This window comes from Acinonyx jubatus, chromosome E2, assembly GCF_027475565.1.
Source record: "Acinonyx jubatus isolate Ajub_Pintada_27869175 chromosome E2, VMU_Ajub_asm_v1.0, whole genome shotgun sequence".
Classification (NCBI taxonomy): domain Eukaryota; kingdom Metazoa; phylum Chordata; class Mammalia; order Carnivora; family Felidae; genus Acinonyx; species Acinonyx jubatus.
In genome coordinates, this window is record NC_069396.1 from 53,258,181 (window position 1) to 53,273,764 (window position 15,584).

Sequence of the window (15,584 nt, forward strand, 5' to 3'; positions counted from 1 at the left end):
TAGGGTAATTGGCACCTACAGATGAGTGAGACCTGGCCCCAACCCTTGGGGAGCACCCAGTTGGTGAGTCCTCCAGAAACTGACAGAGACGTTAAGGAATTTGTCATAGACTTTATTAAACTTCTTTTCCTTTCCCCTTACAAACTCCCAAGCCACCGCCCTACTGCAGCAGGAGTTTTCGGTTTTGCCTGTAAGTAACAGCCCTGGTCGGAGAGAAAAAGCCTGGAGGTTACAAACAGAACTTCAGGTCCCTCCAGGTCAACTGTCCCCCGCCCCAAAACTTCCCGCCAATCATCAGCCTTATTTGGTGACATCATGGGTATCTGGGCGGATTTCTAGGGTTCTCAGCCAATCAGTGTTGGTACAGGAGGAGGGAGGAGAGAAAATTTGGGACAGGAGGTGAGGGTAAAATGTGGAAACAGAAAGAGTGGCAAGACCAGAGGAGACTCTGAGAAACACAGACACAGGGCGAGACTCAGAGAAGGGAAAGACAGAAGACAATGAGGAAGAGACAGAAGCAGGTGCACCGAGTTGAAGTGTGTCCCCACGCAACATATACCCAAAACCTAATCCCCACGACGTGCAAATGTGACCCCATTTGAAAATAGGGTCTTTGGGGCGCCTGGGTGGCTCAGTCGGTTAAGCGTCCGACTTCAGCTCACGTCACGATCTCACAGTCCGTGAGTTCGAGCCCCGCGTTGGGCTCTGGGCTGATGGCTCAGAGCCTGGAACCTGCTTCGGATTCTGTTCTCCCTCTCTCTCTGCCCCTCCCCTGTTCATGCTCTATCTCTCTCTGTCTCAAAAATAAATAAACGTTAAAAAAATTAAAAAAAAAACAAGAAAATAGGGTCTTTGTGGATGTAATTAAATTAAGGTAAAATGAGATCATTCTGGATTTAGGCTGGACCCTACATTCATTCAAAGACTGGTTGTCCTCACAGGAGAAGGGGAGGGTGACACAGAAGTAGAGGCCAAAGCCATCTGAAGATGGGGGGGGGGTGTGGAGGGAAGCCAAGGAATTACCAAGGATGCCAGAGGGGCGAGACAAAACTTGGGCAAGAGGCTGGGGCTGGGGGGGGGGGGGGGGGGGCGGAGAAACAAGATTCAAGGCAGAATGGGAAATCCAGAGATGTGAAAAGGAAAGACAGAGCAAGACAGAAATGAAGACTGAGTGAAGACAGCAGGAGAGGTTCAAACCTGGGGGAAGGGGAGAGAGAGGTGGGGAAGGGGCTGGAGAAAGAGAGGGTAGATGGGAGGGGAAGGGAGGTGGCAACAGTGAGGGAGATTTAAAGAAGCCCGAGAGAGCTGACAGGGCGACAGTCTGCAAGGCAGATGGGATGGGAGCCAGAGACCCAGAGACAGGGAGAGACATTCAGAGACAGAGGCAGAAAGAGACTGAGAGGCACAGATTCAACGTGGGGGGCCCAGGGTGGAGAAAACCACGTGGGAGAGGCAGAGAGAGGGAGGGAGGGAGAAGGGGACACGGAACAAGGTCACAGTGAGAGCTGACACTCATGACTTAACTCTCCTCGCCAGGTGCTGGGGAGAGGAGGGGGAGGGGCAGGAGGGGGAGGCAGAGACTGACAGAAAAGGTGCCGGAGAGCAGAGGAGAGGGGCTGGCGGGGGCGACAGGAAGGCCAAGGTGAGGGAGTCGCTCAGAAGGGCAGAGAGGAGGGCGAGGGCCTCTTCTCCCCTGGGCCCACGGGCTCAGTGCTTGGAGCCTCTGGAAATGTAACCACTTTGCAAAGCAGGAGAAAACAAATTAACACAACAATAAGGATAAAGAAGAATATATAACAACGAATTCAGCTCGGATGACATCTGTCTTCATACCAGCACATTCACAGAATACAATGTTTAATATATATATACACACACACACACACACACACACACACACACACACACATATATATAAAATATATATATCAGGTCATGATCTCACAGTTCGTGGGTTCGAGCCCCCAACTGTGCTGACAGCGTAGAGCCTGGAGCCTGCTTCAAGTTCTGTGTCTCCCTCTCTCTGGGCCCCTCCCCCGCTCGTGCTTTGTCTCTTTCTCTCTCTCTCAAAAATAAAAGAAAACGTTGAAAAAATAATAAAGTGAGCGCACAGGGGACTCCCAAATGACAGAGGGACTGAGCCAGGGCAGTGCCGTTTTTGAGGGGCCCAGTGGGGCATTTGGAGGCCTCAGGAGACGGCCGGGATGACTTACGAAGCCAGGATGACCCCAAAGGCAAGGACAGCCAGGAACACGGAGATGGTGGCCCCAAACAGCACCTGCTGCTGCTGGTATCCACTCCCCTTCTCATACTGCAGGCTCATGCGGGGCTGCCCGTCAACTGGTGGGTGGGGTGGGGAGACAACCTTGACTTCCAAGTCATCGCCCTTCCTTGGCCTTGCACCTACACCCACCTGCTCCCCCGGCAACCTGAGCCCCCCTCTCCCTCCTCCCTCCCCATCCCCTGCCCTCTCCCGGGGTCCGACGCCACGGCACCCATTCCTCAAATTCTGTGCCCAGGCGCCGTCCTAGGTGCTCTGGATACTGCCGCGCACCCCACCAGTATACATCCCTGCCTTCACGGCACCGACTGTCTATATGGCACATCACAGGGACCGCCGAGAGTCTAGCGCTAAGACAGTCGTCTGCATCTTAGCTGGGGACCCTGAAGATCCTTGGGAGTCCCATTCTGCATCTTCCAATTGTCCCTCCCACCCCACCCCCCGCCTTTCATTCTGCCAGCAGAGCTTCTTGGCCTCACCTTCGGAGTGGATCCAGAGTCTGATCCACCTCCTGGGCTCCCGACCTGGTCCAGCCCCCATCAAAGCGCCTCTCCTGGTTCCCGCTTCTCCTCACCCTACAGTTCCCCACATGGCCCCCAGAGGGCGCCCATTAACACCTAAGCCCTCTCACTTCCCTCTTCCCTCAGAGCTTTCCCTGAGGTCGCCTCTCGTTCAGAATAAAAGCCCAAGTCCTCACCATGGTCCACCAGACAATCTGGTCACCATGGGACTAGCTAGCTACTACCCCCATCTTCACTCGTTAGCTTCCTTCTTGTTGTTCAACCGTGTTGCTCGACCAGGATCATTGCACCTGCTGTTCCCTCCCTCATTCACACTGTTCCTTACTCCCTCTCTTCCTCGAGATCTCAAACACCACTTCTTCAGAGAGGTCCTGCCACTTGCACCCTCCAAAGAAGCATCCCCCCACCCCACCCCCCCACCCCCCAGGCACTTTCTATCAAATGGTTCTGTTTTCATTAGGGCACATTTGCTATCTGAAATTAATCCGTTTATTCCTTCATGTAATTGTCTAGCAGTGGTTCTCAGCTGGGGACAATTTTGTGCCCCAGGGGACATTTGGAAATGTATGGAGACTGGAAATGATTGTTAGGACTTTGGTGGGGCGGCAGGGGGGGTGTACTATTGGCATCTGGCTGGGAAGAGACTAAGGGTGCTGTTGAACATCCTACATCCACAGGACAGCCCTTATGACAAAGAATTTTCTAGCCCCAACTGTGTGTAGTGCCAAGGCTGAGAAACCCTAGTTAACCCTTCACCCCATTAAAATGTGGGCAATACGAGACACTTGTCTCTGTTCTGCTGATCCTCGGTTTGGGGGCATTACAGGGCTTAGTCGGTTAAGTGGCTGACTTCAGCTCAGGTCATGATCTCGTGGTTCATGGGTTCAAGCCCCGCATCGGGCTCTGTGCTGACGGCTCAGAGCCTGGAGCCTGTTTCGGATTCTGTGTGTGTCTCTCTCTCTCTGACCCTCCCCTGTTCATGCTCTGTCTCTCTCTGTCTAAAAAAATCAATAAAAGTTAAAAAAATTTTTTTTAAAAAGAAGTGGAAAAAAACTGTAATTGAACAGTATGAGAAGTCCTTTCATTGGGTCCTGGTTGGAAATAATTAGCTGTGAAAGATATTCTGGGAACAATTAGGGAGGTTGCAAAAGGGACTCAGAGTCACTTGATATTTAACAATTGTTGCTAGGTTTTTTGGGTATGAGAATGGCATTGTAGTTTCATAGGAAACGTCCTTATTTTTTAGAGGTGCACACTATGGGTGAAATCTCACAATGCTTGAATACTTTCAAAATGCCATGGCAGCGGGGCACCTGGCTGGCTCAGTTGGCAGAGCATGTGACTCTTGATCTTGGGGACATGAGTTTGAGCCCCACGTTGGGCATAGAGATTATGTTTTTAAAAATACCACAGCTATAAATAAAGTGAAACAAATATAGAGGAATGTCCATCGTCAACATAATTTGATAGGAAGTGCTCCTTTAGAGGGTGTGATCAGGGAGTCCTGTTTGAGGTGGTGAACTTGGAGACTTTATTGAAATGAGGGAGTAAGAGGAATAGTGTGACAGAGAGGGAACAGCATGTGAAAAGTTCCAGCATGATTCTTCAAGCTTGATGGGTATATAGGGGCTCACTGTACTATTCTCTCTGCCAGAAAGATACATTTAAAAAATCTCTGAATGAATGAATGAGTGAGTGAGTGAATTCAGCAGATCCTCTGGACTCCCCAGGTATGGCACTGGCTAAGAATGTTTTTCTAGAATGCCATTCTGGCAGTAGAGACATTTTTTTTTTAATGTTTATTTTTGAGACAGAGCATGAATGGGGGAGGAGCAGACAGAGAGAGGGACACACAGAATCCGAAGCTGGCTCCAGGCTCTGAGCTATCAGCACAGAGCCCGACGTGGGGCTCAAACTCATGGACCGCGAGATCATGACCTGAGCCAAAGTCGGATGCTTAACCGACTGAGCCACCCAGACACCCCGAGACATTTTAAAGTTACAGGTGTCTGACTGGCTCAGTCAGTGGAGCATATGACTCTTGATCTCAGGTTGTGAGTTCAGGCCCCACGTTGGGTGTAGAGATTACTTAAAAAAATATTTTAAAACTCGTTTAAGAAAATAATAAATAAAGATAAAGTTACAGTGGAGTCTTCCTTATTTCACAGTGGGGGAACGCAAATTTCGGAATGTGGAAGCGACATCTGGGCCACTGTAAGCAGGTGGTGAGTGCAGGACTGAAGGCTCCCTGTGGGAGAACTCAAAACCCATATCTGTGGGGGTCACGGCTGTCTTCACCTCTCATGCATCCCTGTCTCCCCCACCCCCCAGGAGCTTACCAAAACAGTACTTTTTTTGGATACAGCTGGGACTGATCTTCTGGCAATGTAAACAGTCCAAGACTTCCTCTTTTAGCAAGCCTGGCCAGGAGGGAAGGGAGAAGTGGGGTGAGGGCAGGTATCAGAGGAATGGCAAAGAGCAGGAAGGCCGAGGGGAAAGAGGGCATGACATCCCTTGGCTCTCCTGGATTTGGAGGGTCCACGTGCAGCCGAGCAAGCTGAGCACAATGCACCGATTCGCATTAAAAATAAATTTTACAGGGGCGCCTGGGTGGCGCAGTGGGTTAAGCGTCCGACTTCAGCCAGGTCACGATCTCGCGGTCCGGGAGTTCGAGCCCCGCGTCGGGCTCTGGGCGGATGGCTCGGAGCCTGGAGCCTGTTTCCGATTCTGTGTCTCCCTCTCTCTCTGCCCCTCCCCCGTTCATGCTCTGTCTCTCTCTGTCCCAAAAATAAAAATAAACGTTGAAAAAAAAATTAAAAAATAATAATAATAAATGAATAAATTTTACATAGGGGCGCCTGGGTGGCTCAGTTGGCTGAGCATCTGGCTGGATTTCAGCTCAGGTCATGGTCCCTGGGTCGTGGGATGGAGCCCCGTGTTGGGCTCTGCACTGAGCGTGGAGGCTCCTTACGATTCTCACTCTCTCTCCCTCTACCCTTCTCCCCTGTTCGTGCTCTCTCTCTCTAAAGAAAAAATATATATATAATCATTGAAGAGTTGAATTGAATTGCAGTTGTCCAGTTGACCAACATTTGTTTGTAGACATTCGATTAACTAAACAAATGTTTAATTAAATGTCTACAAATAGAACGTTTGCATTCCTACACTCCTGTTTTGCAGCCCCTGCTAGATGCTCACTGATCGGTCTCCTCCACTTCCTATCGCATGAAAAGACTACATTTCCCAGGCTCCTTTGCAGTAGGTTGCAACCATATGACCAGAGTTCTGGACAATCCATTAAAGTCCCTGTAGGAGTTTTCTCTATTCTCTCCCCCACTGAAGCTACCTTAGAAGCCACAACAGAGGGGCGCCTGGGTGGCTCAGTTGGTTGAACATCTGACTCTCGATTTCTGGTCGGGTCACAATCCCAGAGTCATGGGATTGAGCCCCAGGGAGGGCTTTGTGCTGAGCATGGAGCCTGCTCAGGATTCTCTCTCTTTCTCCCTCTGCCCCTCTCCCCGGCTTGGGCTCTTTCTAAAATAAAAATTTTTAAAAGAAGCTGCAACATAGGTGCAGTCTGTATCCCTGAGACAGCACTTGGAGGAACTGTTCAACTCTCAATGGAATTTGGGTAAGAGAGAAATAAATCTTTCGTTAAACCACGGAGATGTGGGGTTTATTTGTTACTATGACATGGCCTATCCCATCAGACTAACGTTGCCCCCCCGCCAAATACTTTTTTTTGCAGGTTGCAACCACTTCCACAATCCCTCAAAAATCAGTGATCCCTGGATACTAACTAGAGCTTTGGGGAGGAGGACGAACCGCCAGACGGAGCAGATGATAGTGGGGCTTGACTTGGGGGAGACAGGGTAAAGAGGTGAAGGAGGGTAGAGAAGGGACGATAAATCCAGGACTCACGGCAAATTTTGCGGCTGCAGGCTGCGAGAGAAAAGAGCGGAAGTGAGTGAAGTCAAGAGAGCGATCTGAGAATTTGATGGGAAGGGACCAGGGGGGAAAGAGAGCAGGGAATATTGGGGAGAGGCAGGGAAGGCTGAGTCACGGGGGGGGGGGGGTGAGCAAAGAGTTTGGGAGAAAAAGTGGGAGAAGGGGATGGGATGATGATGGGGGAGAGGCAGGGGGCTTGGTGGAGAGAGATGCCTCACCTTTTGCTTCGTACAATTTTAAGACTTTCTTGAGTTCCTTGATTACTCTCCCCCTGAGAGCTACGAGTTCTTCCAGCAGAGGCCCATCTGAGGAGAGACAGAGAGATCCTCGTGGGGTGGAGGCACCCAGCAAACCCGTCTGCAGCTTCAAAGAGATGAGGAAACTCCTTTTCATTCACCAGGAGTAACCAAGACCGGTTACTCAGGTCCACTGGGCAAATCTGTGGCCCGGAAGGTCCTGCACCTAGCTCCTGATCCACGGTGGGCGCTCCAAGAAGGACCACCTTCCATTGGCCTCAGTTTCCTCATCTGGTAAGGAGTAGGAGGGTGAACTTGGCCACCTCTCCTTTCCTTTCTTCTGATCCACTCTCCTGTCTTCTCTGTCCACACTCACTCCTTCATCCAGCTGACCTCATCCAGGCTCATGGCTTCGTATGTTACCTGCATCTTGCACCGTCCAATATGGCGGCCGCTAGCCACACATGGCTATTGAGTACTCGAAATGGGCTGACCTGAATTGAGATATGCCGTTAGTATAAAACATGCTGTGTGGTACTGGGTGGCTTAGTCAGTCAAGCGTCTGACTTCTGCTCAGGTCATGATCTCGCGGTTCGTGAGTTCGAGCCCCGTGTCGGGCTCTGGGCTGATGGCTCGGAGCCTGGAGCCCGCTTCGGATTCTGCGTCTCCCTCTCTCTGCCGCTCACACTCTGCCTGATGTGAATCAAATAACTATAAAACACCTCCACAATTTTTATGCTGGTTGCACGTCAAAATGGTAATTTAGGTATGGGGCTAAGCAAAATAAAAGTTAATTTCCCCTGCTTCTGTTTACCCTTCTAGACACGTGGCTACGAGAGAATTTAAAATGACGTGTGGCTCCCATGTGCACCTCCCATCATATTTGCACTGGACAGCGCCGTTCTCTACACACTGATGCCCCCCACGTTCGATCAGTAGCCTAGACCCTCATCAAAGTCCGCATGCAGGTTGCCAAGTACCCACTTAGGATCTCCACTTGGATGTCTGATGGGTACCTTCCACTCAGGAAGTCCCAAACGGAACCTTGATCTCCTTCAAACCTCCTCCCGACCCCCAGGACTTCTCCGCCTTAGGAGACAGGAGCCACCTGATTCTAATGGCTCAGCACAAAGCCTTGGCGCTTCGGCTTCGCACCCCCGTGTGCCGTGCGCTTGTCAACATGCACGTCAACAAAGCCTGTTTGTTCGACATCCAAGATAGATCCAGGAATCCCATCACTTCCCATCCCCTCCCCTGCACCGCCCTGGTTCCCACCGTGATCATCTCTTTGCCTGGGCTGTCACTAAAGTTTCCTACCCCTTGCCCTGCTCAAATCTCTCCTCCACAGCCAGAGGGACACAGGGACGCAGTCAGCTCACCCATATCGCGCGTCCGCTCAGAGCCCTCCCATGTGACCCAGAATAGAAGCCAAAAGTCCTCACCATGGCCTAGAAGCCTCTTCCCCATCTACCCCTCCCCGCCCCCTTACCTCTGGGACCTCATCTTCCACATCTCTCCCTCTTTCTACTCCAGCCTCCCTGGCTTCCTTGAGGTTCTGTGAATATGCCAAACATAGTCCTGGCTCAGGGGTTTGTAGTAACCGCTTTCTGCCTGTGGCCTTCTACCCCTCTCCTTCAGGCCTGCTCACATGTCGACTGGTCAGTGACGCCCCCCCATCCCGGGCTGCCTGGCTTTACGCTGCAGCCCCCACCCTACCCCTAGCACCCCTTCCTCTCCCTTTGTCCCTGCAGTATTTTCTCCATAGTACTTGTCCTCATTTGATACATTATATTGTGCAGTAAAGGGTTAACTCAGGAGTCCGGGTCGTTCAAACCCTGTACATCCCCCAAAAAGGTTTGGCTCCTCCAGGCCTTTGGGATATCCTGGCTGTGAACAGTGTCTTTCTTGGGGTGCCTGGCTGGCTCACTTGGTAGAGCATGTGACTCGGTCTTGGGGTCATGAGTTGGAGCCCCATGTTGGGCATAGAGCCTACTGAAAAAAGTGAGTTTCTTTTTCTTTTAATGTTTATTTATTTTTGGGAAAGAGAGAGAGAGACAGAGCACGAGCGGGGGAAGGGCAGAGAGAGAGGGAGACACAGAATCCCAAGCAGGCTCCAGGCTCCAAGCTGTCAGCACAGAGCCCGACGCGGGGCTCGAACTCACGAACTGTGAGATCATGACCTGAGCCGAAGTCAGACACTCAACCGACTGAGCCACCCAGGAGCCCTTTTCTTTCTTTCTTTCTTCTTTCTTTCTTTCTCTTTCTTTCTTTCTTTCTTTCTTCCTTTTCTTTCTTTCCTTTCTTTCTCTCTTTCTTTTTTAAGTTTATTTATTTTGAGAGAGAGAGTGAGCAGAGGAGGGGCAGAGAGAGAGAGAGAGAGAGACAGAATCCCAAGCAGGCTCTGCTTGGAAAGTATGGAGCCCAACGAGGGACTCAAACCCACCAACGGTGAGATCATGACCTGAGCCGAAACCAAGGGTTAGATGCTTAACCGACTGATCCACCCAAGCACCCCATATCTTTTTATTTTTCCCCCCATATTTATTTATCTATTTTGAGAGACAGAGAGAGCGGGGGAGGGGCAGAGGGAGAATCCCAAGCAGGCTCCGTGCTGTCAGCACAGAGCCCGACACAGGGCTCGATCTCATGAACTGTGAGATCATGGCCCGAGCTGAAATCAAGAGTCAGACGCCCCAACTGACTGAGCCGCGCAGGTGCCCCTGGAATGTTTTAAAAGTTCTCTGGGGGATTCTAACGAGCCTTCCTGCTCCAAACCTTGTCTGTTAAGGGTCAGATAATAAATATTTCCAGCTTTGAGGGCTAGACGGTCATTGTCACAACTATTCAGTTCTGCCTGGGAGGGCAAAAGCAGCTGTAGACAATATGTAAATGAAAGGGTGTGGCTGTGTTCTAATAAAACTTTATTTACGAAAACAGGGGGCTGGCAGATCTGGCCCCCAGCTGTATTTTGCCAACCTGTGCCGTAGGCGTAGAGGCTAGGCACGGCATAAAAATCTTACTAGCTAGCATTTGTGGAGCACTTACTGTTGGCCTGGCTTTGTTCCCATTCTACAGATGAGGAAACTGAGACACAAAGAAGTTAAATAGCTTGCTTAAGGTTAGCCAGGCTTTGAATCTACCCTCAGGGCCTCTGCTCTGCCGGCTACGCTTCTCTCAAAGTTATGGGAGGAGGACCTAATTCCCTGCCCACCCCCCCTAGCTTAGGACAGTGTTCTGGTGTTCAGGTTCCTCTTTAAAAAACAAAACAAAACAAAACAAAAACGGATGGAGGGAAGAGAAAGGAAGAGAAATGGAAAACTGAAGCAGTCTGACAAGCGTGGGGAAGAAAGCAAACCTCACCTTCAGCCCCTCGAATGACCAACCCCCTGGGGCCACTGACCACAAAACCGGAAAGGAGGTTAGCACTGCAGTGTCTGAGCTGTGTTCTTTGGCCAAGTCACCTAACTTCTCTGAGCCTCAGTCTCCGGCTCTGTAAAGGGCAGATCACAGCCATGCCCACGGTGATGAACTGTCCTCGACTTTTTTGAGTAAAACACTTAGAATCCTGCCAGACACACATCGAAGGCTATATGCACGTTTTTATTTTGTTTTGTTTTGTTTATATCAAGGGGAGGCGGGGTGGACCTGTGGAAAGGGAAGCCGGGGAAGGGGGCTGGGATAAGGCTTTCCCCCTTAGCGCCTACCTTTTAGAGGATTAACCATTAAGTGGCTCGTTTGGTTCTTGATAAAGGACGCCACGTGTTCCAGGTGATCTATCCCTGGGGGCGAGAGGGGAAGAAATTCCAGTGGGTCCCTCAGAGAGCCAAGGGACATCTCCCCCCCCCCCCATCTTCCTCCAGGACTGGTCCCACCCTCCCCTCTCGGGAACTGTGGTCCCCAAAGCGCCTGTCTCCCCACCCCAGCCTCGCTACCCCCCACGTGTCCCTTTCCCCCGCTGTGCCAGGCACCCTCCCCTCTCCAGCACGCACCCACTTTCCCCACAAACGCGTTCAGAGCGTAGTCCCGGAAGAAAGGCCCCTCCATGCCCAGCAGCAGGGCCCGGGCGCGGGCCTGCAGCCGCTCCTGATGGAAGCGTTTGGGGACGAGGGCCAAGCGCAGCTGGCTCAGGGCCTCCTGCACCGAGTGGTCACACTGCAGGCAGCCCCAGCCTCCGGGACCGCTCAGGCCCAGCAGCAGCAGGAGGGCCAGGGCCAGAGGCATGGCAGGGCCTTTGTGACGTCCTGGAGTGAGAACCTGGCCGGCCCCACCCCCCAAGCAGGGGCGGGGTCAGGGAGGAGGTGGGGGCGGGGTCAGGGAGGAGGTGGGGGCGGGGTCAGGGAGGAGGTGGGGGGCGGGCGTGGAAATACTCTGCGCAGGCACCTGTTTGCTGGGCACTTGCTATGTGCCAGGCAAGGTTCTAGAAGCTAGGGAGAGAGTCTAGAAAAACAGAGAGCTCTGCCTTGCCCTCCTGTATCTTACATTCATTCATGCAACCCGTGTTTTTTGAGCCCCTGCTATGTGCCAGGCCCTGTTCTAAGCACCCGATATGCAGCAGAGGCTAACAGTCTCTGTTCACATGGAGTTTATATTCATTTGTTCAACAAATTCCAGTGGAGCAGCCACTGCTGGAGGTAGACTGAATAAAATGGACGCAGTCCTGGGGCGCCTGGGTGGCTCAGTTGGTTAAATGTCCAACTCTTGATTTTGGTTCAGGTCACGATCTCACAGACATGAGCTTGAGCCCTGGTCATGTTCTGTGCTGGGTGTAGAGCCTGCTTAAGATTCTCTCTCTCTCCCCCTCTGCCCTTCCCCCACTCACTCTATCTTGCTCTAAAAAATTAAATAAATAAATAAATAAATAAATAAATAAATAAATAAATAAAGAGAAAAATGGGCAAGGAGCTTGAACAGACATTTCTCCAAAGAAGATAGACGACTGGCTAATAAGTGCATGAAAAAATGCTTAACATCTCTGAGCAACAGGGAAATGCAAATCAAAACCACAATGAGATACCACCTCACACTTATTAGGATGCCCACTTCTCAGGAAAACGGAACATAACAAGTGTTGGCAAGCGTGTGGAGACGTTGGAACCCTTGTGCACTGTTGGTGGGAATGTAAGCAACCGCTATGGAAAGCAGTATGGAGGTTCCTCAGAAAATTAAAAAAAAAAAAAAAAAGAATCTAGAGAGATCTGGAAATTTCGCTTCTGGGTATATACCCCAAAGAACTCAAAGCAGAGCTCAGGGATATTTGTCCACCCATGCTCACAGCAGCATTATTAGCAAAAGCCAAACTGTGGAAGCGAACAAAGTGCCCATTGACTAATGAATGGGTGAACAAAATGTGGGATATACCTACAACGGGATATTATTCAGTCTCCAAAAGGAAAGAAATTCTGCCAGGCTACAACATGGATGAACCTTGAGGCCATTATGCTAAGTGGAATAGGCCAGTCACAAAAAGACACATGCTGTCTGATTCCTTTCATAGCAGGTATCTGGAATATCTAGAGTTGTAAAATTTGCACTCAGGACATTTAACATTGATTTGATTGATTCAACCCTCCCAAATGCCTCCTAACTCCTCCACTTCCATATTACCTCCTCTGAGAAGTCCTCCCAGATTACCCCCTATAAAGTACGTCAACCTTTGTCGTTCCCTACTTTACGGATCAGCACACTTTTTGAAGGCCAGGTTGCAATGTGGAAATGAGTGGGTGGGCTGTGTTCCAATAAAACTTTATTTATGGACACTGAAATGTACATTCCATAGAATTTTCATGTCACAAATATTATTCTTCTTTTGACTCTTTTCAACCATGTAGAAATGTAATAATAATTAGGGGGGGACCATAGTTTGCCACTAACTCATTATCCTGTTGGTTTCTGTCCTCACGTTAATTACAACCGATAATATTTTTTCGTCTTTCTCACGTATCATCCAACAAACCCCTTGAGGCCAGGAACTATGTGTATTTTGTCCACCATTATGTCCCTAACCCCTTGGAAGGAACCCGGCATACAATAGATGTTCAATAAGTATTTTTTGAGTGAAAGAAAAATGAAAAAAAGTCAGTTTCCCTTTCTGGGCTTCAATTTTCTCCCGTGTAAATGGGGAGTCATAATATGCCTGCCTTACGTCAAGGGTGAAATGGTGTGAACCAATGTGTGTGCTTTCCAGTGTGCAAGCCACTGGTCACATGTGGCTGTCGAGCACTAGAAATGAGGTGTGATTTTTTTGTTTTTCTTTTTGAGGGAGAGAGAGAGCACAAGAGCAGGGGAGGGGCAGAGAGAGCGAGAGAAAGAGACAGAATCCTAAGCAGTCTCCACACTCAGCTTGGAGTCCCACACGGGGCTCGATCTCATGACAGTGAGATCATGACCTGAGCCGAAATCGAGAGTTGGAGGCTTAACCAACTGAGCCACGGAGAGGCCCCTGCGAAACTGAACTTTTAAGTTTATTTAATTGTAATTGATTTAAACTTAGATTTTTAAAAATGGATTCTCAGTTCAGTTACTGGGAAATATTTCAACATGTTTGGAACAACTTGACTATGTGACTCTGCTTCCTCAGCAGTAAATATCATGAAATCTAAATAGAGATCAAGTGTTTTTAGAGAAGATTTAGTGTTCAAATTGACATGTGCTATCCCGAGGACGTGTCAAAGGCTTGGTACCAAAGGGGACAAAAAAGTAAAATGTTTCAGTAATTTCTATATTGGTTGCAGGTTGAAATGATAACATTTTGGGTATCAGTTAAATAAAATATTATAATTAAGTCACCTGCCTCTTTTTACTTTCTTAATATGGCCAGCAGAAATTTTGAAATTACATGTGGGACTCATTTCAATTGGACGTCGCTGGTCTAGCCTAAAGATGGTGTCCAATAGGTACCATTTCAGTTGATGTGATTAGCCGGGTTGGTGCGGGGGAATCACACCAGGTGTAATGGGCTATCAGACCACAAGGGGGAGCTCACACCCGAGTGCAATGCCTCTCCCCGACCTGAGTCTCACCCATGACTTCCTGCTGCTCTCGCCTACCCAGAAGGAGCCACTTAAAATCGTAGCTACTGCCGCGGAGCCCATACTTCGAGGTGAGAGCGGAGATACGAAACTTGTAGGCCTTCCCTCTTCTCCCATCCCCGTGCCCCATGCACGCAGCGAGTCAGGGGGCCGTCCGCCCTAAGAAGTTGTCAGAATGGGGTGGAAAACAAAGGTAGGAGAACAAAGGCTGTAAACGCCACAGCTTCTAAGCACCAAAGCCTCAGGTCCCGGTCGGAGGCGGGAAGAATCAGGAAGCAGAACCGGTTTTATTTCTCTGATAATCCAGCCACGTTAAAGCGCATTTTGGCAAAACTTCGTTAAATTAAACATCTGCAGATTTCACAGCCCAGCGATTCCACTCTTCTTGGTGGAGAGGCTGAAGAAGTTCTCAAACTCGCCCACCAGGCGCATGCTGTTCGTCACAGTGTTGTTTATTTTTATTTATTTAAACAAAATTTTTTAACGTTGACCCGCAGGGGAGAGGCAGAGAGGGAAACACAGAATCCAAAGCAGGCTCCAGGCTCTGAGCTGTCAGCACAGAGCCCTACATAGGGCTCGAATCCACCAACCGTGAGATCATGACCTGAGATGAAGTCTGAAGCCTGATGGAGCCACCCAGGTGCCCCAACCACAGTGTTGTTGTTTATGATGGGAGTGTCAAAGGCAACCTGGGGGCCATCACCGAGGACGTGCCCTGGAGTGTGCGGCGTGGAGGCTTCTGCAGCCACAGGAAGCAATGGACTAGGCTGTGCACGAAGCAACGAGAACGGACCCAAGTGAAAATAGTAAGGAGCAGAGCCAGAACTACCACCCGATACTGTTGATATAAATTAAAGATTCATACATCCCTCCAAGAATGTGCAGGGTGGAAGAACACCTATAAACAAAAGGATTCACATAAACAGGACAGAATGGGAGCTCTGGCAGGGAAGGAAAAGACTGTGGGTGGGAGTGCAGAGCGGAGTTAACTAAGAAATAGATAAAACTTGAGGCGCCTGGGTGGCTCAGTCGGTTAAGTGTTCGACTCTTGATTTCGGCTCTGGTCACGACCTCACGGATCGCGGGTCTGAGACCCGCGTCGGGCTCTGCACTGACAGTGCGGAGCCGGCTTGGGATTCTGTCTCCCTTTCTCTCTGCCCTTCCCTGCTTGCTCGCGTGCTCTTTCTCTGAAAACAAGTAAATAAAAAAATACAACTAACACTGGCTCTGTGTGAACCAGGTGGTTAAGGGTACTGCTGGGGTGGGTCTGGCTGCCTGCGTTTGAATGAGTTAATCGTTAAGCTCCTGCACTTAATTACTGGGTGGCCTCAGGTACATTAGGTAACCTCTCTGTGCCACGGCTTCCTCATCCGTAAAATGAAGTGACAAGAGTCCCTACGTTACAAGTTGGCCCGAGGATTAAACAAGGAGTATAGGGGTGCCTGGGTGGCTCGGTCGGTTAAGGGACCTGAGCCGAAGCGGGTTACTTCACTGAGCCACCCAGGCGCCCCCAGGAGCAATGTCTTTTGTAACCTAGCCTCAGAAGTCACACCCCGTTATTTCTACCATG

General features: G+C 50.1%; 1 protein-coding gene across 8 annotated transcripts; it reads right to left on the reverse strand.

The window, feature by feature from the left end:
- Window positions 1-11,262, reverse strand: IZUMO2 (IZUMO family member 2). 8 transcript variants are annotated; one of them, XM_027037050.2, is made up of 7 exons: window positions 10,976-11,252; window positions 10,691-10,765; window positions 6,969-7,055; window positions 6,724-6,744; window positions 5,142-5,222; window positions 2,214-2,340; window positions 97-203 (listed from the first exon to the last, which is right to left on the reverse strand). In XM_027037050.2, the coding sequence occupies exons 1-7, from the start codon at window positions 11,205-11,207 to the stop codon at window positions 161-163; spliced, it is 666 nt and encodes a 221-aa protein (XP_026892851.1). In that variant the 5' UTR covers window positions 11,208-11,252; the 3' UTR covers window positions 97-160. The 8 variants fall into 8 exon arrangements, 6 of the variants coding, with proteins under 6 accessions (XP_053066981.1, XP_053066982.1, XP_053066984.1 ...); XM_053211006.1 differs by lacking the exon at window positions 2,214-2,340 and having other exon boundaries at window positions 1-203; window positions 10,976-11,256; XR_008293768.1 differs by lacking the exon at window positions 2,214-2,340 and having other exon boundaries at window positions 6,603-6,744; window positions 10,976-11,256.
- Window positions 11,263-15,584: the final 4,322 nt, after the last annotated feature.